The sequence below is a fragment of the Dendropsophus ebraccatus genome, chromosome 9 (genome assembly GCF_027789765.1).
Source record: "Dendropsophus ebraccatus isolate aDenEbr1 chromosome 9, aDenEbr1.pat, whole genome shotgun sequence".
Classification (NCBI taxonomy): domain Eukaryota; kingdom Metazoa; phylum Chordata; class Amphibia; order Anura; family Hylidae; genus Dendropsophus; species Dendropsophus ebraccatus.
Genome location: NC_091462.1, coordinates 121,880,036 through 121,903,270, shown reverse-complemented (window position 1 = coordinate 121,903,270; position 23,235 = coordinate 121,880,036). Strand labels below are relative to the sequence as shown.

The 23,235-nt window shown below is 49.2% G+C and overlaps 1 protein-coding gene across 1 annotated transcript in view; it reads right to left on the bottom strand.

The window, feature by feature from the left end:
• Window positions 1-14,309: 14,309 nt before the first annotated feature.
• The window catches only part of TGFB1I1 (transforming growth factor beta 1 induced transcript 1), a 67,648-nt gene continuing 58,722 nt past the window's right edge, over window positions 14,310-23,235 (bottom strand). Inside the window, exons 10-12 of the mRNA XM_069984790.1 lie at window positions 20,340-20,421; window positions 17,699-17,847; window positions 14,310-16,482 (exon numbers count right to left, since the gene is read on the bottom strand). Coding sequence (XP_069840891.1) covers window positions 16,216-16,482; window positions 17,699-17,847; window positions 20,340-20,421 — 498 coding nt within the window. The 3' untranslated portion in view covers window positions 14,310-16,215. The remainder of the gene's footprint in view (window positions 16,483-17,698; window positions 17,848-20,339; window positions 20,422-23,235) is intronic.

Below are 23,235 nucleotides of genomic sequence, written 5' to 3'. Positions count from 1 at the left end.
TTATACACAGGCTGTCAGGGCATGCTGGGGGTAGTATACACAGGCTGTCAGGGTATGCTGGGAGTATTATACACAGGCTGTCAGGGCATGCTGGGGGTAGTAGTTATACACAGGCTGTCAGGGCATGCTGGGGGTATTATACACAGGCTGTCAGGGTATGCTGGGGGTATTATACACAGGCTGTCAGGGTATGCTGGGGGTATTATACACAGGCTCTCAGGGTATGCTGGGGGTAGTATACACAGGCTGTCAGGGCATGCTGGGGGTAGTAGTTATACACAGGCTGTCAAGGCATGCTGGGGGTAGTATACACAGGCTGTCAGGGCATGCTGGGGGTATTATACACAGGCTGTCAGGGTATGCTGGGGGTAGTATACACAGGCTGTCAGGGTATGCTGGAGGTAGTATACACAGCTGTCAGGGTATGCTGGAGGTAGTATACACAGCTGTCAGGGTATGCTGGGGGTAGTATACACAGGCTGTCAGGGCATGCTGGGGGTATTATACACAGTCTGTCAGGGTATGCTGGGGGTAGTAGTTATACACAGGCTGTCAGGGTATGCTGGGGGTATTATACACAGGCTGTCAGGGCATGCTGGGGGTAGTATACACAGGCTGTCAGGGTATGCTGGGGGTAGTATACACAGGCTGTCAGGGTATGCTGGGGGTAGTATACACAGGCTGTCAGGGTATGCTGGGAGTATTATACACAGGCTGTCAGGGCATGCTGGGGGTAGTAGTTATACACAGGCTGTCAGGGCATGCTGGGGGTATTATACACAGGCTGTCAGGGTATGCTGGGGGTATTATACACAGGCTGTCAGGGTATGCTGGGGGTAGTATACACAGGCTGTCAGGGCATGCTGGGGGTAGTAGTTATACACAGGCTGTCAAGGCATGCTGGGGGTAGTATACACAGGCTGTCAGGGCATGCTGGGGGTATTATACACAGGCTGTCAGGGTATGCTGGGGGTAGTATACACAGGCTGTCAGGGTATGCTGGAGGTAGTATACACAGCTGTCAGGGTATGCTGGAGGTAGTATACACAGCTGTCAGGGTATGCTGGGGGTAGTATACACAGGCTGTCAGGGCATGCTGGAGGTAGTATACACAGGCTGTCAGGGTATGCTGGGGGTAGTATACACAGGCTGTCAGGGCATGCTGGAGGTAGTATACACAGGCTGTCAGGGTATGCTGGAGGTAGTATACACAGCTGTCAGGGCATGGTGGGGGTAGTATACACAGGCTGTCAGGGCATGCTGGGGGTAGTATACACAGGCTGTCAGGGCATGCTGGGGGTAGTATACACAGGCTGTCAGGGCATGCTGGGGGTATTATACACAGGCTGTCAGGGTATGCTGGGGGTAGTATACACAGGCTGTCAGGGTATGCTGGGGGTAGTAGTTATACACAGGCTGTCAGGGCATGCTGGGGGTATTATACACAGGCTGTCAGGGCATGCTGGGGGTATTATACACAGGCTGTCAGGGTATGCTGGGGGTAGTATACACAGGCTGTCAGGGCATGCTGGGGGTAGTATACACAGGCTGTCAGGGCATGCTGGGGGTATTATACACAGGCTGTCAGGTCATGCTGGAGGTAGTAGTTATACGCAGGCTGTCAGGGTATGCTGGGGGTAGTATACACAGGCTGTCAGGGCATGCTGGGGGTAGTAGTTATACATAGGCTGTCAGGGCATGCTGGGGGTAGTAGTTATACATAGGCTGTCAGGGCATGCTGGGGGTAGTATACACAGGCTGTCAGGGCATGCTGGGGGTAGTATACACAGGCTGTCAGGGCATGCTGGAGGTAGTAGTTATACACAGGCTGTCAGGGTATGCTGGGGGTAGTATACACAGGCTGTCAGGGCATGCTGGGGGTAGTAGTTATACATAGGCTGTCAGGGCATGCTGGGGGTTGTAGTTATACATAGGCTGTCAGGGCATGCTGGGGGTAGTAGTTATGCACAGGCTGTCAGGGCATGCTGGGGGTAGTAGTTATACATAGGCTGTCAGGGCATGTTGGGAGTAGTTATACACAGGCTGTCAGGGTATGCTGGGGGTAGTAGTTATACACAGGCTGTCAGGGCATGCTGGGGGTAGTAGTTATACACAGGCTGTCAGGGTATGCTGGGGGTAGTAGTTATACACAGGCTGTCAGGGCATGTTGGGAGTAGTTATGCACAGGCTGTCAGGGCATGCTGGGGGTAGTAGTTATACATAGGCTGTCAGGGCATGTTGGGAGTAGTTATACACAGGCTGTCAGGGTATGCTGGGGGTAGTAGTTATACACAGGCTGTCAGGGCATGTTGGGAGTAGTTATGCAAAGGCTGTCAGGGCATGCTGGGGGTAGTATACACAGGCTGTCAGGGCATGCTGGGGGTAGTAGTTATACACAGGCTGTCAGGGCATGCTGGGGGTAGTATACACAGGCTGTCAGGGCATGCTGGGGGTAGTAGTTATACACAGGCTGTCAGGGCATGTTGGGAGTAGTTACACACAGGCTGTCAGGGTATGCTGGGGGTAGTATACACAGGCTGTCAGGGCATGCTGGGGGTAGTATACACAGGCTGTCAGGGCATGCTGGGGGTAGTATACACAGGCTGTCAGGGCATGCTGGGGGTAGTAGTTATACACAGGCTGTCAGGGCATGCTGGGGGTAGTATACACAGGCTGTCAGGGCATGCTGGGGGTAACTGACAGGCTGTCAGGGCATGCTGGGGGTAGAATACACAGGCTGTCAGGGCATGCTGGGGGTAGAATACACAGGCTGTCAGGGCATGCTGGGGGTAGTATACACAGGCTGTCAGGGCATGCTGGGGGTAGTATACACAGGCTGTCAGGGCATGCTGGGGGTAGTATACACAGGCTGCCAGGGCATGCTGGGGGTAGCATACACAGGCTGTCAGGGCATGCTGGGGGTAGTATACACAGGCTGTCAGGGTATGCTGGGGGTATTATACACAGGCTGTCAGGCTATGCTGGGGGTAGTATATACAGGCTGTCAGGGCATGCTGGAGGTAGTATACACAGGCTGTCAGGGCATGCTGGGGGTAGTATACACAGGCTGTCAGGGCATGCTGGGGGTAGTATACACAGGCTGTCAGGGCATACTGGGGGTAGTATACACAGGCTGCCAGGGTATGCTGGGGGTAGTATACACAGGCTGTCAGGGCATGCTGGGGGTAGTATACACAGGCTGTCAGGGTATGCTGGGGGTATTATACACAGGCTGTCAGGCTATGCTGGGGGTAGTATATACAGGCTGTCAGGGCATGCTGGAGGTAGTATACACAGGCTGTCAGGGCATGCTGGGGGTAGTATACACAGGCTGTCAGGGCATGCTGGGGGTAGTATACACAGGCTGTCAGGGCATACTGGGGGTAGTATACACAGGCTGCCAGGGTATGCTGGGGGTAGTATACACAGGCTGTCAGGGCATGCTGGGGGTAGTATACACAGGCTGTCAGGGCATGTTGGGAGTAGTTATGCACAGGCTGTCAGGGCATGCTGGGGGTAGTAGTTATACATAGGCTGTCAGGGCATGTTGGGAGTAGTTATACACAGGCTGTCAGGGTATGCTGGGGGTAGTAGTTATACACAGGCTGTCAGGGCATGTTGGGAGTAGTTATGCAAAGGCTGTCAGGGCATGCTGGGGGTAATAGTTATACATAGGCTGTCAGGGCATGTTGAGAGTAGTTATACACAGGCTGTCAGGTCATGCTGGGGGTAATAGTTATACATAGGCTGTCAGGGCATGTTGAGAGTAGTTATACACAGGCTGTCAGGTCATGCTGGGGGTAATAGTTATACATAGGCTGTCAGGGCATGTTGGGAGTAGTTACACACAGGCTGTCAGGGTATGCTGGGGGTAGTATACACAGGCTGTCAGGGCATGCTGGGGGTAGTATACACAGGCTGTCAGGGCATGCTGGGGGTAGTATACACAGGCTGTCAGGGTATGCTGGGGGTAGTATACACAGGCTGTCAGGGCATGCTGGGGGTAGTATACACAGGCTGTCAGGGTATGCTGGAGGTAGTATACACAGGCTGTCAGGGCATGCTGGCAGTAATAGTTATACACAGGCTGTCAGGGCATGCTGGGGGTAGTATACACAGGCTGTCAGGGCATGCTGGGGGTAGTATACACAGGCTGTCAGGGCATGCTGGGGGTAGTATACACAGGCTGTCAGGGCATGCTGGGGGTAGTATACACAGGCTGTCAGGGCATGCTGGGGGTAGTATACACAGCTGTCAGGGCATGCTGGGGGTAGAATACACAGGCTGTCAGGGCATGCTGGGGGTAGAATACACAGGCTGTCAGGGCATGCTGGGGGTAGCATACACAGGCTGCCAGGGCATGCTGGGGGTAGCATACACAGGCTGCCAGTGCATGCTGGGGGTAGCATACACAGGCTGTCAGGGCATGCTGGGGGTAGAATACACAGGCTGTCAGGGCATGCTGGTGGTATTATACACAGGCTGTCAGGGCATGCTGGGGGTAGTATACACAGGCTGTCAGGGCATGCTGGGGGTAGTATACACAGGCTGTCAGGGCATGCTGGGGGTAGTATACACAAGCTGTCAGGGCATGCTGGGGGTATTATACACAGGCTGTCAGGGCATGCTGGGGGTAGTATACACAGGCTGTCAGGGCATGCTGGGGGTAGTATACACAGGCTGCCAGGGTATGCTGGGGGTATTATACAAAGGCTGTCAGGGCATGCTGGGGGTAGTAGTTATACATAGGCTGTCAGGATATGCTGGGGGTATTATACACAGGCTGTCAGGGCATGCTGGGGGTAGAATACACAGGCTGTCAGGGCATGCTGGGGGTAGTATACACAGGCTGCCAGGGCATGCTGGGGGTAGTATACACAGGCTGTCAGGGCATGCTGGGGGTATTATACACAGGCTGTCAGGGCATGCTGGGGGTAGAATACACAGGCTGTCAGGGCATGCTGGGGGTAGAATACACAGGCTGTCAGGGCATGCTGGGGGTAGCATACACAGGCTGTCAGGGCATGCTGGGGGTAGTATACACAGCCTGTCTGGGCATGCTGGGGGTAGTATACACAGGCTGTCAGGGCATGTTGGGAGTAGTTATGCACAGGCTGTCAGGGCATGCTGGGGGTAGTAGTTATACATAGGCTGTCAGGGCATGTTGGGAGTAGTTATACACAGGCTGTCAGGGTATGCTGGGGGTAGTAGTTATACACAGGCTGTCAGGGCATGTTGGGAGTAGTTATGCAAAGGCTGTCAGGGCATGCTGGGGGTAGTATACACAGGCTGTCAGGGCATGCTGGGGGTAGTAGTTATACACAGGCTGTCAGGGCATGTTGAGAGTAGTTATGCACAGGCTGTCAAGTGATGCTGGGGGTAGTAGTTATACATAGGCTGTCAGGGCATGTTGGGAGTAGTTATACACAGGCTGTCAGGTCATGCTGGGGGTAATAGTTATACATAGGCTGTCAGGGTATGCTGGGGGTAGTTATACACAGGCTGTCAGGGCATGCTGGGGGTAGTAGTTATGCACAGGCTGTCAAGTGATGCTGGGGGTAGTAGTTATACATAGGCTGTCAGGGCATGTTGGGAGTAGTTATACACAGGCTGTCAGGGCATGCTGGCAGTAATAGTTATACACAGGCTGTCAGGGCATGCTGGGGGTAGTATACACAGGCTGTCTGGGCATGCTGGGGGTAGAATACACAGGCTGTCAGGGCATGCTGGGGGTAGAATACACAGGCTGTCAGGGCATGCTGGGGGTAGTATACACAGGCTGCCAGGGCATGCTGGGGGTAGTATACACAGGCTGTCAGGGCATGCTGGGGGTAGTATACACAGGCTGTCAGGGCATGCTGGGGGTAGTATACACAGGCTGTCAGGGCATGCTGGGGGTAGTAGTTATACACAGGCTGTCAGGCTATGCTGGGGGTAGTATACACAGGCTGTCTGGGCATGCTGGGGGTAGTATACACAGGCTGTCAGGGCATGCTGGGGGTAGTATACACAGGCTGTCAGGGTATGCTGGGGGTATTATACACAGGCTGTCAGGGTATGCTGGGGGTAGTGTACACAGGCTGCCAGGGCATGCTGGAGGTAGTAGTTATACACAGGCTGTCAGGGTATGCTGGGGGTAGTATACACAGGCTGTCAGGGCATGCTGGGGGTAGTATACACAGGCTGTCAGGGTATGCTGGGGGTAGTATACACAGGCTGTCAGGGCATGCTGGGGGTAACTGACAGGCTGTCAGGGTATGCTGGGGGTAGTATACACAGGCTGCCAGGGTATGCTGGGGGTATTATACAAAGGCTGTCAGGGCATGCTGGGGGTAGTAGTTATACACAGGCTGTCAGGGCATGTTGGGAGTAGTTATGCACAGGCTGTCAGGGCATTCTGGGGGTAGTAGTTATACATAGGCTGTCAGGGCATGTTGGGAGTAGTTATACACAGGCTGTCAGGGCATGCTGGGGGTAGTAGTTATACACAGGCTGTCAGGGCATGCTGGGGGTATTATACAAAGGCTGTCAGGGCATGCTGGGGGTATTATACACAGGCTGTCAGGGCATGCTGGGGGTAGTAGTTATACACAGGCTGTCAGGGCATGCTGGGGGTAGTATACACAGGCTGTCAGGGTATGCTGGGGGTAGTATATACAGGCTGTCAGGGCATGCTGGGGGTAGTATACACAGGCTGTCAGGGCATGCTGGGGGTAGTATACACAGGCTGTCAGGGCATGTTGGGAGTAGTATACACAGGCTGTCAGGGTATGCTGGGGGTAGTAGTTATACACAGGCTGTCAGGGTATGCTGGGGGTAGTATACACAGGCTGTCACGGCATGCTGGGGGTAGTAGTTATACATAGGCTGTCAGGGCATGTTGGGAGTAGTTACACACAGGCTGTCAGGGCATGCTGGCAGTAATAGTTATACACAGGCTGTCAGGGCATGCTGGGGGTAGTAGTTATACACAGGCTGTCAGGGCATGCTGGGGGTAGTAGTTATACATAGGCTGTCAGGGCATGCTGGGAGCTGTAGTTTGGCAGTAGCTGGCCAGTCACGTGTGAGCTGGTGTGGTGACACTTCCCCAGCACTTCTGGCGGCCATTCTCCTCTATCAGAGCAGGAAGAGATGAGTAATCCTGTCCCCGCTATAATAAAAGCGCGGGAAGTCAGTCAGTGTGCGGGGACAGCGGGGTGTCAGGTGGCAGAGGGCGCCCTGCTCTCAGTCTCTCTCCTCTTTGGATCTCCTGACCTCATCCACCTGCCATGGCCTCCACCCCATTCACGGCAGCGCCCGCCGGCCCCACACTGCCCATCTCTGGACTGCTCGCCCGCCTGCCCGCCCCTCTTCTCTCGCTGCTCGGCCGCTCGCCCCTCTTCTCTCGCTGCTCGGCCGCCCGCCCCTCTTCTCTCGCTGCTCGGCCGCCTGCCCGCCCCTCTTCTCTCGCTGCTCGGCCGCCCGCCCGCCCCTCTTCTCTCGCTGCTCGGCCGCCCGCCCGCCCCTCTTCTCTCGCTGCTCGGCTGCTCGCCCCTCTTCTCTCGCTGCTCGGCCGCCCGCCCCTCTTCTCTCGCTGCTCGGCCGCCCGCCCGCCCCTCTTCTCTCGCTGCTCGGCTGCTCGCCCCTCTTCTCTCGCTGCTCGGCCGCCCGCCCCTCTTCTCTCGCTGCTCGGCCGCCCGCCCCTCTTCTCTCGCTGCTCGGCCGCCCGCCCCTCTTCTCTCGCTGCTCGGCTGCCCGCCCCTCTTCTCTCGCTGCTCGGCCGCCCGCCCCTCTTCTCTCGCTGCTCGGCCGCCCGCCCCTCTTCTCTCGCTGCTCGGCTGCCCGCCCCTCTTCTCTCGCTGCTCGGCCGCCCGCCCCTCTTCTCTCGCTGCTCGGCCGCTCGCCCCTCTTCTCTCGCTGCTCGGCCGCCCGCCCCTCTTCTCTCGCTGCTCGGCTGCCCGCCCCTCTTCTCTCGCTGCTCGGCCCCCCGCCCCTCTTCTCTCGCTGCTCGGCCGCTCGCCCCTCTTCTCTCGCTGCTCGGCCGCCCGCCCCTCTTCTCTCGCTGCTCGGCCGCCCGCCCCTCTTCTCTCGCTGCTCGGCCGCCCGCCCCTCTTCTCTCGCTGCTCGGCCGCTCGCCGTCCCGCCCTCAATGATTTTTTGTGTAGATCGAATTTATGATTTTCACAAAAAATCTAAACGATTCGAACATTCTGAGCGAATTAATCGCCCAGCCCTATACACAAGTATGCACAAAGACATCACATAGATACAAACCCAGGAAGATTACATATATAGATCCCTAAATACATGTATACACACACAGATAGGCAGATTACAGGATACACAAATATGCCAACATAGAGAAACTACACGGATACAAACACATGCAGATCCCATATATACCTATATACATAGACACATAGCATAGATACAGACACACACATGCAGATTCCATATATACCTCTACAGACACACAGCATAGATACAGACACATACATGCAGATCCCATATATATATATACCTATATACACAGACACATAGCATAGATACAGACACACACATGCAGATTACATATATATATACCTCTACAGACACATAGCATAGATACAGACACACACATGCAGATTACATATATATATATATATACCTATATACACAGACACATAGCATAGATACAGACACACACATGCAGATTACATATATATATATACCTCTACAGACACATAGCATAGATACAGACACACACATGCAGATCCCATATATATATATATATACCTATATACACAGACACATATAGATGCAGACACACACATGCAGATCCCATATATACCTATATACACAGACACATAGCATAGATGCAGATACACACATGCAGATTCCATATATACCTATATACACAGACACATAGCATAGATGCAGATACACACATGCAGATCCCATATATATATATACCTATATACACAGACACATAGCATAGATACAGACACACACATGCAGATCCCATATATATATATACCTATATACACAGACACATAGCATAGATACAGACACACACATGCAGATCCCATATATACCTATATACACAGACACATAGCATAGATACAGACACACACATGCAGATCCCATATATACCTATATACACAGACACATAGCATAGATACAGACACACACATGCAGATCCCATATATACCTATATACACAGACACACAGCATAGATACAGACACACACATGCAGATTCCATATATACCTATATACACAGACACACAGCATAGATACAGACACACACATGCAGATTACATATATATATATACCTATATACACAGACACATATAGATGCAGACACACACATGCAGATCCCATATATATATATACCTATATACACAGTCACATATAGATGCAGACACACACATGCAGATCCCATATATACCTATATACACAGACACATAGCATAGATACAGACACACACATGCAGATCCCATATATACCTATATACACAGACACATAGCATAGATACAGACACACACATGCAGATCCCATATATACCTATATACACAGACACATAGCATAGATACAGACACACACATGCAGATCCCATATATATATATATATATATATACCTCTACAGACACATAGCATAGATGCAGACACACACATGCAGATCCCATATATACCTATATACACAGACACATAGCATAGATACAGACACACACATGCAGATCCCATATATATATATATATATATACCTCTACAGACACATAGCATAGATGCAGACACACACATGCAGATCCCATATATACCTATATACACAGACACATAGCATAGATACAGACACACACATGCAGATCCCATATATATATATATATATATATATATATATACCTCTACAGACACATAGCATAGATACAGACACACACATGCAGATCCCATATATACCTATATACAAGGACACACAGCATAGATACAGACACACACATGCAGATTCCATATATACCTATATACACAGACACATAGCATAGATACAGACACACACATGCAGATCCCATATATATATATATATATATATATATACCTCTACAGACACATATAGATGCAGACACACACATGCAGATCCCATATATACCTATATACACAGACACATAGCATAGATACAGACACACACATGCAGATCCCATATATACCTATATACACAGACACATAGCATAGATACAGACACACACATGCAGATCCCATATATACCTATATACACAGACACATATAGATGCAGACACACAGACAGCACACATAGTGGCAGATGCACACATGCAGATTACATATATACCTCTACTAGCACACAGACACACATGGATACAGAAGCACACACATGCAGATTACACAGATATATGGTCACACACACACACACACACACACACACACACTTACTTTCTATGCAGGACGCTCCAGGGGGGTCACTAGTGAAGTCTCTGCTCCCAGCCCAGTCTGCAGCCCCTCCCCCTCTGCACCCGACTGCAGAGCTGTATACACCAGGGAAAAGACGTCACAGCTGAGAGGGAGGCAGGAGAGAGGAGAGGGGGCCCCTGCATCTTCCGGTCTCCTGGGAGACCACTCAGGCCGGAAGTCACTGTGTCAGAGCCAGGGAGCTGCTGAGGACGGAGCCCGGTCCGTGGGGGAGGGGGAGTTCTGCAGCCCTATCAGCACTAGGAATTGCTGTGCTCCTATATACCATGTGTTACGGTAATAGCCAGGACTAGTTAGTTCCAGGCTTCAGAATGTGCCAGGAAGATCATAGGGTGACACCTACATGTGAGACTAACTAAAGAATGTCAACTCTTAACCCCTTCAGGTCCATTCACCCACTGTTAACCCCTTCAGATCCACTACAATCTAATTCATCCACTGTTAACCCCTTTAGATCCACAACACTTCAATTCATCCACTTTTAACCCCTACACATCCACCACAGTTTAATTCATATACTGTTAACCCCTTCAGCTCCAGGAATATTTTTTTTTTTTTTCTAACTATATGTAATTTTTAACACCTGAAAACCAGGCTCATTTTAGTTTATTTCTCTTATTTGTCTTAGATATAGAAAAATCATTTTTACTGTAGGGATTCAGAGTAATGTGATGGTAAAGTGTCTATTTGGGGCTATATGTCGCACATTTTGACGTCCAATAAAATCACGAAATCAAATTGTTATCCAATCTCGTTACCATATCCTAGAAGAGCGCTTACTCTCGTACAGATTCTGTGATTTTCAGACATTTTTACTGTAGGGATTTGGAGTAATGTGATGGTAAAGTGTCTATTTGGGGCTATACACCTGATAATTTGAAGTCCAATAAAATTACGACATCAAATAGTTGTTCTTGCATAGGGCCATGCAGCTGCCACTGACTGACAGCTACTTACCGCCCTAGCGGTCTTGTCTCTGCCACCTGCTGATGCCCGTCCCCCGTGCCGACCTCTATGCTTTTATAGAAGAAGTCTGGCTAAAACATTTTTGTATTGTTATTGTACTGTCACCCAAAAGTTATACAAATCCCCAATATACACCTATTACGGGAAATGCTTAGAAAGTGCTTTTTTCTCTGCACTTACTACTGCATCAAGGCTTCACTTCCTGAATAACAAGGTGAGGTCACTTCCTGGATAACAAGGTGATGTCCCTTCCTGGGTAACATGGTGATGTCACTTCCTGGATAATATGGTGATGTCACTTCCTGGAAAACATGGTGATGTCACTTCCTGGATAATATGGGGATGTCACGACCCGACTCCCAGAGCTGTGCGGGTTGTGGCTGCCGGAGAGGATATTGGCAGGGGGATGGTCAGTGTTCCTCCGGTGCCCTGTATCCCTCAGTGTCCCTCTGCCATCATCCTCTCCGGCAGCCACAGCCCGCACAGCTCTGGGAGTCAGGTCGTGACATCATCATGTTATCCAGGAAGTTACATAACCATGTTATCCAGGAAGTGACATCACCATATTATCCAGGAAGTGACATCACCATGTTACCCAGGAAGTGACATCACCATATTATCCAGGAAGTGACATCACCATGTTATCCAGGAAGTGACATCCATGGTATCCAGGAAGTGACATCACCATGGTATCCAGGAAGTGACATCCATGGTATCCAGGAAGTGAAGCCTTGATGCAGTAGTAAGTGCAGAGAAAAAAGCGCTTTCTAAGCATTTCCCGTAATAGGTGTATATTGGGGATTTGTATAACTTTTGGGTGACAATACAATAACAATACAAAAATGTTTTAGCCAGACTTCTTCTATAAAAGCATAGAAGTCGGCACGGGGACGGGCATCAGCAGGCGCCAGCAACTCACACAGGCCCCTCAGCACTCTTTATTAGGTGGCAGAGACGAGACCGCTAGGGCCCTATAATGCACTGGGGAAGACTTGCAGAATAGTAAGGGTGCTTTCACACACTGCGGATTTGATGCAGATTTTCTACAGCAGATTTGAAACTTCAGGTTGACTTTGGTTTGGTAACAGACAATCTGCTGCAGAAAATCTGCCTAAAATCTGCAGCATGTGAAAGCAGCTTTAGTCTAGTGGGGCTCCTTGATGGCTCGATGTCCAATCTTCAATGAGGTATTAGTAGAAATCTTTTACCGTTGAAAACTAGAAGAAAAAAATAGGCAAGAAATATGGTAAGCTCGCAAGCCACATCAAGGGTCCTCATTCTCCTGCCAGTCCCTAACCTAAACCTAAAAGGAACATAGACTTATTAAACTAGAATAGAAGAACAGTCCTGAAAAAAGTCTCTTAATGGTTCTCCTCCATCAGCCATGAAACTGGTCCCTCCTGGGATTGGAAGTCGTCTACCAAGAGCGTCCAACAACAAGAACAATATGGAGAACTATTTGATTTCGTAATTTTACTGGACTTCAAATTATCAGGTGTATAGCCCCAAATAGACACTTTACCATCACATTACTCCAAATCCCTACAGTAAAAATGTCTGAAAATCACAGAATCTGTACGAGAGTAAGCGCTCTTCTAGGATATGGTAACGAGATTGGATAACAATTTTATTTCGTGATTTTATTGGACTTCAAATATTGCGACATATAGCCCCAAATAGACATTTTACCATCACATTACTCCGAATCCGTACAGTAAAAATGTCTGAAAATCACAGAACCTGTACAAGAGTAAGCGCTCTTCTAGGATATGGTAACAAGATTGGAATCTGTAGGAGAGTAAGCGCTCTTCTAGGATATGGTAGTGTGATTGGAATCTGTAGGAGAGTAAGCGCTCTTCTAGGATATGGTAGTGTGATTGGAATCTGTAGGAGAGTAAGCGCTCTTCTAGGATATGGTAGTGTAATTGGAATCTGTAGGAGAGTAAGCGCTCTTCTAGGATATGGTAGTGTGATTGGATAACAATTTGATTTCGTGATTTTATTGGACTTCAAATAGTGCGACATATAGCCCCAAATAGACACTTTACCACCACATTACTCCAAATCCCTACAGTAAAAATGATTTTTCTATATCTAAGACAAATAAGAGAAATAAATTAAAATGAGCCGGGTTTTCAGGTGTTAAAAATTACATGTAGTTAGAAAAAAATAAAATATTCCTGGAGCTGAAGGGGTTAACAGTATATGAATTAAACTGTGGTGGATGTGTAGGGGTTAAAAGTGGATGAATTGAAGTGTTGTGGATCTAAAGGGGTTAACAGTGGATGAATTAGATTGTAGTGGATGTAAAGGGGTTAACAGTGGGGGAATTGAACAGTAGTGGATGTGAAGGGGTTAACAGTGGGTGAATGGACCTGAAGAGTTGACATTCTTTAGTTAGTCTCACATGTAGGTGTCCCCCCCCCTATGATCTTCCTGGCACATTCTGAAGCCTAGAACTAACTAGTCCTGGCTATTACCGTAACACATGGTATATAGGAGCACTGTAATTCCTAGTGCTGATAGTGTGACTCCATTTCAGTGAAGTGCTGATAGCGTGACTGCAGTTCCACAGAGTGCAGGGAGGAGGGGGGCCCCATGGTTTGAATTAAGTAGAGGGGGCCCCTTGCATCAGCGGGAGCTGTCCCCTCCCCCTGCACTCTGTGTAAACCAGGCTTTTCACAAACTTAAGTGTGTGGGAGGCAGCACGGGCCCCTCCATAGGCCGGGCCCCATACACCAGTACTGCCAGTACTGCCCTAATGGCGGCCCTGTATAGAGAGAGAGAGAATGCATTTACGAGACATACACTCCTATGTATAAACATACTAAAATGCTAATTAAAAGAAAATTGAAGAAATGACTTATCTCTGCCGAGTTTACAAAAGTAGCAGTAGTCCCACACGATCTTTAGGTGAAAGACTTTTATTACATTTTGTGGGCAATACATAAGTTCATATCAGTGGTGGACGTCAGAGAGACGTCTGTGGTATCGGTGGTGGACGTCAAAGGGACGGAGCTCTGTAGACTTGGTGAAAGCCAAGACACAATGATTACAATGCAGGTTAGGTAAAGACTGTGTGCTGGTAGATAGTATTATAGGAGAGACCCCTAGTGTGTTATAGAATTGACGCCCAGTGTTATATAGGAGTGGCGTCTAATCTTTTTTTCAAATTATTATAAACATAAAAAAAAGTGACTGTTAAAGTGAACCAGCAGAAGAGGACATGCAGATTCATATAGAAAGAAAATCAATACTTTCTATAAACAAGAAAACGAAAAGGTGCTTTGGTAATCATGGGGAGTGAGCAGGCTTTGATTTGCAATTTAGGACATTGAACAAACAAGTAGATAAGAAAGGATGTTAGCCTTGCTAGTATAGAGTAAGAATACAGGCACCAGATTACTCATAATGAAGAAAAGATCTATTCAGCAGTAAGAAGAAACAAAATGGGGTAGGAGATTAAAGAAGGCATGAAAACCTTGGAAAACATACAACTGAACATGCTGCATAGGGCTGATGGCTATCTGTAATGGTCTAAGGAATCACTAAGGGCCCTATTACACCAAACTATTATCAGCTGTACTAAGCCGATTACCGGCCATTATGTCCAATAGTCGTTTGGTGTAATAGCGACTGTTAAAAGACCACGATCAGCTGGCATGCATGAGGTTGACTGATCATGGCCTTTCAATAAGTTGATAAATTACGTCCTGTGCAATAGGGCTGCTGCTGACGTCAATGGGCTGTCCAGACGATCTAAGGATCATCCAGGCAGCGCCTCCTGCGTGAGTGGGGGACAAGGAGGAAGCGAGCACCAATCTGACAGGTCGGTGCTCACTTTGACTGAATTGTACCATATAACACGGCCCTAAGGAGTTAAAGGGTTGACAATTGTCAGAAAACCAAGAATTGTTAGGTGGGAATAGTCCTATATCATGGAGAGGTCTGAAAATTCAGCCAGGAGCACCAAGTAGCACTGTACGGAATTACATCAATTGGGAAGGGGGGGGGAGGGATTGGGCAGGTTGGCATGTGATGAATTTGGGCTACCTTGGCCAGCCAATCATCTATAGTTGGAGGACTGACAGACCTCCAATGTCTGGTTAGAATGGATTCAGCTGCTTATTATACCTGGAGGCCAGCAATTTCTCAAACTGGGACTGGGTGTCATGGTTTCCCCAGAACCCCCACTCTCCAGCAGGTTACAGGTAACAAACCAGGTTAGGTTAGGTTGCTAATTTACTAATACCAAGTTTTACAACAGAAGCCACCATCACCTCACAAATACTCTACTAATAATGTGATAACATTATTAAACTTCATTAAAGGGAACCTGTCAGCCCCACCACTGGCAGGACCCGGCATACATACCGGCTCCTGTGCTTCCCATTCTCGGTCTCTGCCCCGACACGGAGATATGGCCGTTGGCTCATCAACATGCTCAATATGCAGATGAGCTGAGACGAGTCCAATGGCCATAGGAAATCACGGCTCCAGCTCATCTGCATCTTAAGCGCGCTGATGAGCCAAAGGCCATATCTTCACGGTGGGAAGCGCAGGATCCGGTATGTGTGCTGGGCCCTGTTCGGGGGTGGGGTGGGTTCGGGGGGGCCTGACCCGGCTGACAGGCTTCCTTTAAAGAGGTTACCATATAAGAGACCAACATGTAAGATGTATTACAATAAGCCACTAGACATGGAGAGATCATCCTTTATATCCCAACTCTCATGAAAACATATCCTGTTGTACAAGAGCATTACACAAAGTCTCTACACATTCACACATCCGTGATCATCCATATGGCTTAATATTTATCCATACAGGCGAGCGAAACATGCCTGACAGTACGGCTTGCCTTCTTGCTCTCGGAAGGTTCCTTTATTAAGTTGACGTAGACAAAAAGTGCAACTCAAATGCTGTGGATGAAACTTGCGTCCCATTGCAGTCACACAACGACCAGTTATAGGCTGATCACACCCGGCACACAAAGAGCCGCGACATGAGTGGTAATGGGTTTCACACAGCGGCAGGCCTTCATTCTCAAAGAAGCTTCCATTCAGGAAGGGGGTGCGGCAAACCTACAAAAGATGGAAAATAAGATAGTTACTTCTATGAGGAGGAGATGACTAAACAGAGTTACTGGACAATCTAAGGGCTGTATTACCTGGCAATATTAGGAGGAGGAAGTGAGCGCCGACCTGTCAGGTCAGCGCTTGCTTCCTCCTTCCCCCCTCACTGTCTGTGCTATTACACGGACAGAAAGCGAGCAGGTTGCTGCGAGAGGGGCTGCCCAGACGATCATTGGATCGTCTGGGTGGCCCAATGAAGAAAGCATCAGTCTGCTGTCGCTGCTCGTATTGTGACCATGATCAGTTGACATTGTGCATGTTGGCTGATCGTGATCTTTTAACACTAAACGTTCACTGTAATAGGGCCCTAAGACACAAAAAAATCCTTAAAAGGGTTTTGTAGTTAACAAACATTGGGGGGAATTTATCAATGATGTAGACTGCTTGACGTGAAAAAAAGTTGTTTTTTTTTTTTTAAATGTACACCACTCATGCTGATGCAGCTTCTTGGCCTTATTTACAACCACAGGCATCTTGTAAAACTGATTTACTGCATGCAACTTTATCTCAAAACTGTATCATACTGACTCCACCCAAGGGGGAGTAAAACCAATGAATGTGTGATCAGTCATTTACATACATGTCTGTGACTTCTTTTACCATTGCCCACATTTTGCTACAATTTTGCGTGCAGCATCAAGAGCCTGAGGCTCCAAAAATAGAATAGCCGTTCACTTATTCATAAACTGCACACTCAATATATTAGCCGGTCACTTCCTCTGCAGGATAGACCACTCCCTGATGACAATACCCCATTGTGTTCAGAGGGATCAGGGTGGAGTAAGTAAATAAGGAATGCTCAACCGGCCAATCCTCTGGCAGCAGACCACCGCTCTCTGCTTCCTGGTGACATCTCTCTGCCCTGGGGTAACCGTCCAGGTAATTGTCAGACATGGTAGGGTCAGGGACCAGCAGCAGTGGGGGCTAGACAGGTGGGTATTGCTTATTATTAGTGTTACACCAGCCTCATCCCTTCTGTGGATAAACCTTTTAATCTAAAGAAAAGACCATTTACAAAAGAGTCCTTTTCCTTTTGGCCATAAGGTCTAATAACAGCCTAACATATATCCCTGTGATGCGGATAACTTAGGCCCTTAGACCTGTGGGAATAGTATAAAGCCTGCGATAGATGGCGACATGTTTAGGAGCTGTTTAATGCACTTACATGACACACAAAGCATTGAGGATGCCATAGGCCATTCAGTGCTGATATGTAGCTTTCCTTCACAGGTTCAGAACATCCAGCACAGACCGCTCCAAACAGGCGGTAATAATCGTATGAGCAATAGGGATCATTGTCCTTATCATGGAATCCTACACAAAACAGGAAAAGCAGACACTGTAAATTCAAAGAAGACTGTAATGTATAATCTCATCTATACGTAACTAGTCATGAGCCGTAACTACACCATGGAGACCATCACCACATGATGGGGTCATCCATAAAGCAGTAGTTTAGGGCATGTGTATATATAGGGATATATAGAATCTGGGAAGCAGATAGCGTTACATGTACTGCTGGTGATGAAGGCCTGGAGGTGAAGGGGATCAGGGTAAACCTGATCAGCAAGAATTCACTGTTCTGTTGTCAGTGGAATCTTTCACAAAGGCATAATCATTTGTTCATGTGAGACGAGGAAAAGAGATTGGAAGTCCATATAAATGCAAGTGACATTCCCAAGCACCTGTCATGTCCGCAATCTACCCTAAACAGTGCTTCCATATGCCAATTGTTTTTAAACAAGTACACTGGCAGTCAAAGAAAATATAGTCGACTGTCTCATCCAGACCAAATCAGAATCCAAACACAAAACCAGGCAAAGTGTCAGAACCCTCTCTCAAACACACACAGCCATAGCACACAAACACAGCCTGCTGCAGCCATAGCGCACGCACACACACACACACACACACACACACAGCCTGCTGCAGCCATAGCGCACGCACACACACACACACACAGCCTGCTGCAGCCATAGCACACACAGGCTGCTGCATCCATAGCACACACACAGCCTGCTGCAGCCATTGCACACACGTAGCCTGCTGCAGCCATAGCACACACACAGCCTGCTGCAGCCATAGCACACACGCAGCCTGCTGCAGCCATAGCACACACGCAGCCTCCTGCAGCCATAGCACACACAGCCTGCTGCATCCATAGCACACACAGCCTGCTGCATCCATAGCACATACACAGCCTGCTGCAGCCATAGCACACACACAGCCTGCTGCAGCCATAGCACACACGCAGCCTGCTGCAGCCATAGCACACACAGCCTGCTGCAGCCATAGCACACACACAGCCTGCTGCAGCCATAGCATATACACACAGCCTGCTGCAGCCATAGCGCACGCACACACACACACACAGCCTGCTGCAGCCATAGCGCACGCACACACACACAGCCTGCTGCAACCATAGCGCACGCACACACACACACACACACACACACACACACACACACACACACACACAGCCTGCTGCAGCCATAGCACACACAGGCTGCTGCATCCATAGCACACACACAGCCTGCTGCAGCCATAGCACACACACACAGCCTGCTGCAGCCATAGCGCGCACACACACACACACACACCCTGCTGCAGCCATAGCACACACACACAGCCTGCTGCAGCCATAGCTTACACACACACACACACACACACACACACACTGCCCGCTGCAGCCATAGCACACATACACACAGCCCGCTGCAGCCATAGCACACATACACACAGCCTGCTGCAGCCATAGCACAGACACACAGCCTGCTGCAGCCATAGCACACACAGCCTGCTGCAGCCATAGCATACACACACACACAGCCCGCTGCAGCCATAGCATACACACACAGCCCGCTGCAGCCATAGCATACACACACACACAGCCCGCTGCAGCCATAGCACACATACACACAGCCTGCTGCAGCCATAGCACAGACACACAGCCCACTGCAGCCATAGCATACACACACACAGCCCATTGCAGCCATAGCACCCACACAGCCTGCTGCAGCCATAGCACACACACACAGCCCGCTGCAGCCATACACACACACACATACACTGAGGACAGAGCTTACTTTCTTTTCGTTTTCTATATTACACAGAACACATTCATATTACACTGCTGCTCTTATACAATCATCCAGCATCCTGGAAGAGAAAAGCACAGATTCCCCCCCCCCCCCCTCCACCGCCTCCCCACTGGACTATTCCAGCTCGGAAAAAAACTGACAAATAGGGACCGACTACATCTCCCCGACCATCCTTGTCTATTTATTAATGATATACGGAGGAAACTAAATGTATGGGGGGGGGGGCTTTCTGGTTGTTATAAATAAGGTCCTTAGACTGAAAGAACATAAAAATTCTTTAAGGAGGAACATATGAAAACTCAATTATAACATTTTGAAAGATTTTTTTTTACAGCTGGAATTGGTAAATTTTTTCAAACTCTAGCTAAAACTAGCTCCAACGCCACAGCCCTTTTAAAACGAAGGACAGGGGACATCACATCAAGTCCAATACAAAACCCTGGAGGTGGTGGTCACTTAGCAAAGATGACTCATGGGCGTCTGTGACCAGTAGCCACCTGTATTCATCACCCTCTGTAAATTGGTCTGTTTCTCCTGCTCTCGCGTTGGCTGAACAGCCCTGCTAGGAGACAAAGCTGTGCTCCCACCCGCAATGTGAAGACTAGGAGGATACTGTGGGGATGCAGATAGGTAAGAGCATTACAGAACTTTTTCTTGGTAATGTTTGGGCCTGAGCCTTAAAACATTCATACCCCACTGTTTTACCTTCTTCTCCAATTGGTTTTCTGCAGATTTTGCAACAAAAATGCTCTGGATGCCAAGTTCGGCCGATTGCTGTTACTAAATTCTGTAAAGCAAAAATAAAGACAGGGTAAATCATAAAGATCATGCCAGCTAGTGAAGAGCTATGAAAACTAGAAGGTGAGGACAAGAAAAGCTGCTGAGAGGATTCACCCCTATAAGAAGAGACAAAAGAAGAGGACAGAGTGAAGAAAGCTGGAGGCACCATACAGTTGTCCATCTGGAAACAACACAAACCCACCCCCTGGATGTGCCATACACCTGCCCCATAGAAGCAACATATACCCATCCACATGGAGGTGCCATATACCCACCCAGTGCGATTACTCCAGGAGACCCGGCCCTATCACTCCAGGGGACTCGGTGCGATTACTGCAGGGGACCCGGTGCGATTACTGCTGGGGACCTGGTGCAATTATTCCAGGACGCCTGGTGCAGTTACCGCAGGAGACCCAGTTACCACTGGGTCCCCTGTATTAATCGCACTGGTCTCCTGCAGTACAGAGTGAAGAAAGCTGGAGGCACCATTCAGTTGTCCATCTGGAAGCAACATACACCCACCCCCTGGATGTGCCATACACCTGCCCCATAGAAGCAACATATACCCACCCACATGGAGGTGCCATATACCCACCCACATGGAGGTGCCATATACCCACCCAGTGCGATTACTCCAGGAGACCCAGCACTATCACTTCAGGGGACTCAGTGCAATTAATGCAGGGGATTTGGTGCGATTACTGCAGGAGACTCGGTGCAATTAATGCAGGGGATTCGGTGCGATTACTGCTGGAGACCCTATGCAATAACTACAAGTTCTGGTGCGATTACATTCAGTATCAGTGGTGCAAATTGTTTTACTGTATGTATTCTCTTTACCAGTGTTACTGGCAGGCAAAGAATGGGTTACATTAGCTCACATCACACTGCACTAAACTGTTAGACAACAGTGACACCCACAGTCTTTTGTAGGAACTGTTTCAGTTAGTGGTAGAAGTTTCTAGCAGCTCCTTCTAGAACCTGCTTGAAAGTGGGTGGAGTGTGCTAAAACCCTCCACATAAAAGACTTGCTGTGACAGAGTTGTCAGATAAGTTGAGAGAAAATGAGAGCTGTTGAAGAGGGTATAACAAGTAAGGCCCCGTTCCCACTGAGCAACGCTAGCGGAATTCCGCAACGGAATTGTCCGCCACGGAATGCCGTTAGCCTCCCGCTCATAATGGGAGTCTATGGGAGGCGCGCGCTGCTGCTCTGTACGCGCTGAAGAATGAACATGTTCATTCTTCAGCGCGGACAGGGCAGGAGCGTGCGCCTCCCATAGAGTCCCATTATGAGCGGGAGGCTAAACGGCATTCCGCGGCGGACAATTCCGTCGCGGAATTCCGCTAGCTTTGCTCAGTGGGAACGGGGCCTAACTGTACAAGCTGAGTAGCAGGATGACAGCTGGAGGTGAGACTGTAAGGGAGGGAATTTGTCAGGTGTGCTTTCCACAATCAGGAGAGGAGCAGCACTTCTGATATTTGTGGGAATGCTCAGTCCAGGGACCTGGGTGGACGTGATCACATTTGGTGGAGGAATTAGTGTCACTGTCTTTTTGAAAAAAAAGTTTTGATCGGTCTGGGCATTCCGACCCGTATCGATTGGAAGATAGAGCCAGGAGAAGACCGCATCAGTGTGGTCCACTCCCGCTCTGAGTTTGAACTTACAATGATAGTTTATGGAGCACGTCTCTATTTTCCTTACACAGAGTGGGGAGAGGACATGCTGCAGCCCGGTCCTCTTTGCGCTCTATCTCCCGATCGGTACAGGTCTGGACACTCAGACCAGGAAGGATGAAAACTTTTGACATGTCTCTATGACATGTGAAAAGTTTTTTAAAACATCAGGTACACTTTAACTTGGCCTCTATTTCATCTGTTTTTCAGTTTTTAGGAGTGGCTTTTGGCTTGGCTTAAATACCTATTCAAAAAGCTCCCTAGCTGACGGAAGGAAAGGCTTAAAGGGGCACTCCGGCCCAGAGGTATTTTTCAGATATTGCCGGGGAGGGGGTGCTTATGGACGCCGGAGGTCACTTACCTCCCCGGTTCCAGCGCTGGTGCCCGGATCGCGCCGCCCCATACACCCGTACCGCGGCCGCTTCCTGGTGTGAGCTGCCGTACGAGACGTGAAGTCTCAAGGCAGCTCAGCCATTCAGCGGCCGTAGCCAAGTCCCGCCTCAGCCGCTGAATGGCTGAGCTGCCTTGAGACGTGACGTCTCGTACGGCAGCTCACACCAGGAAGCGGCCGCGGGACGGGTGTATGGGGCGGCGCGATCCGGGCACCAGCGCTGGAACCGGGGAGGTAAGTGACCTCCGGCGTCCATAAGCACCCCCTCCCCGGCAATATCTGAAAAATACCTCTGGGCCGGAGTGCCCCTTTAAGTCTCCAGACCTGGGAAAGAACAAGATAACAGAATCATAGCGCCCTCCAAGCGTCCCATTCCTAGAAACAAACCTTAGTTTCAGGCAAACCATCTATACTCTTGACACAACTACAGTAACCCATTCTAGGCTACCACCATTAAGAACTGTATGGACTCAGTTATGGACTGTATCAGTTATCAGTAAAGAAGTTATTGTTGCACCACCTCCTTGTTGTCTGGTTCACTTTCACCTCACTATCATCAAGCGCCATCTTGCCGGACAGCAGTATCAGGGGCTGGTCCCCGGGGAACTACAGGGCACACCACCCTCCACCATTACCTTTACAACACTGGTGCAGCATCTCTAAAACCTCTACACCGGCCCCCAAAAGAGAGAGATTAAAAGGAAGCACCAGAGAGTAGTCTGCCCTTCAAAAGTCCTCGTGCCCATAGAGACTGTG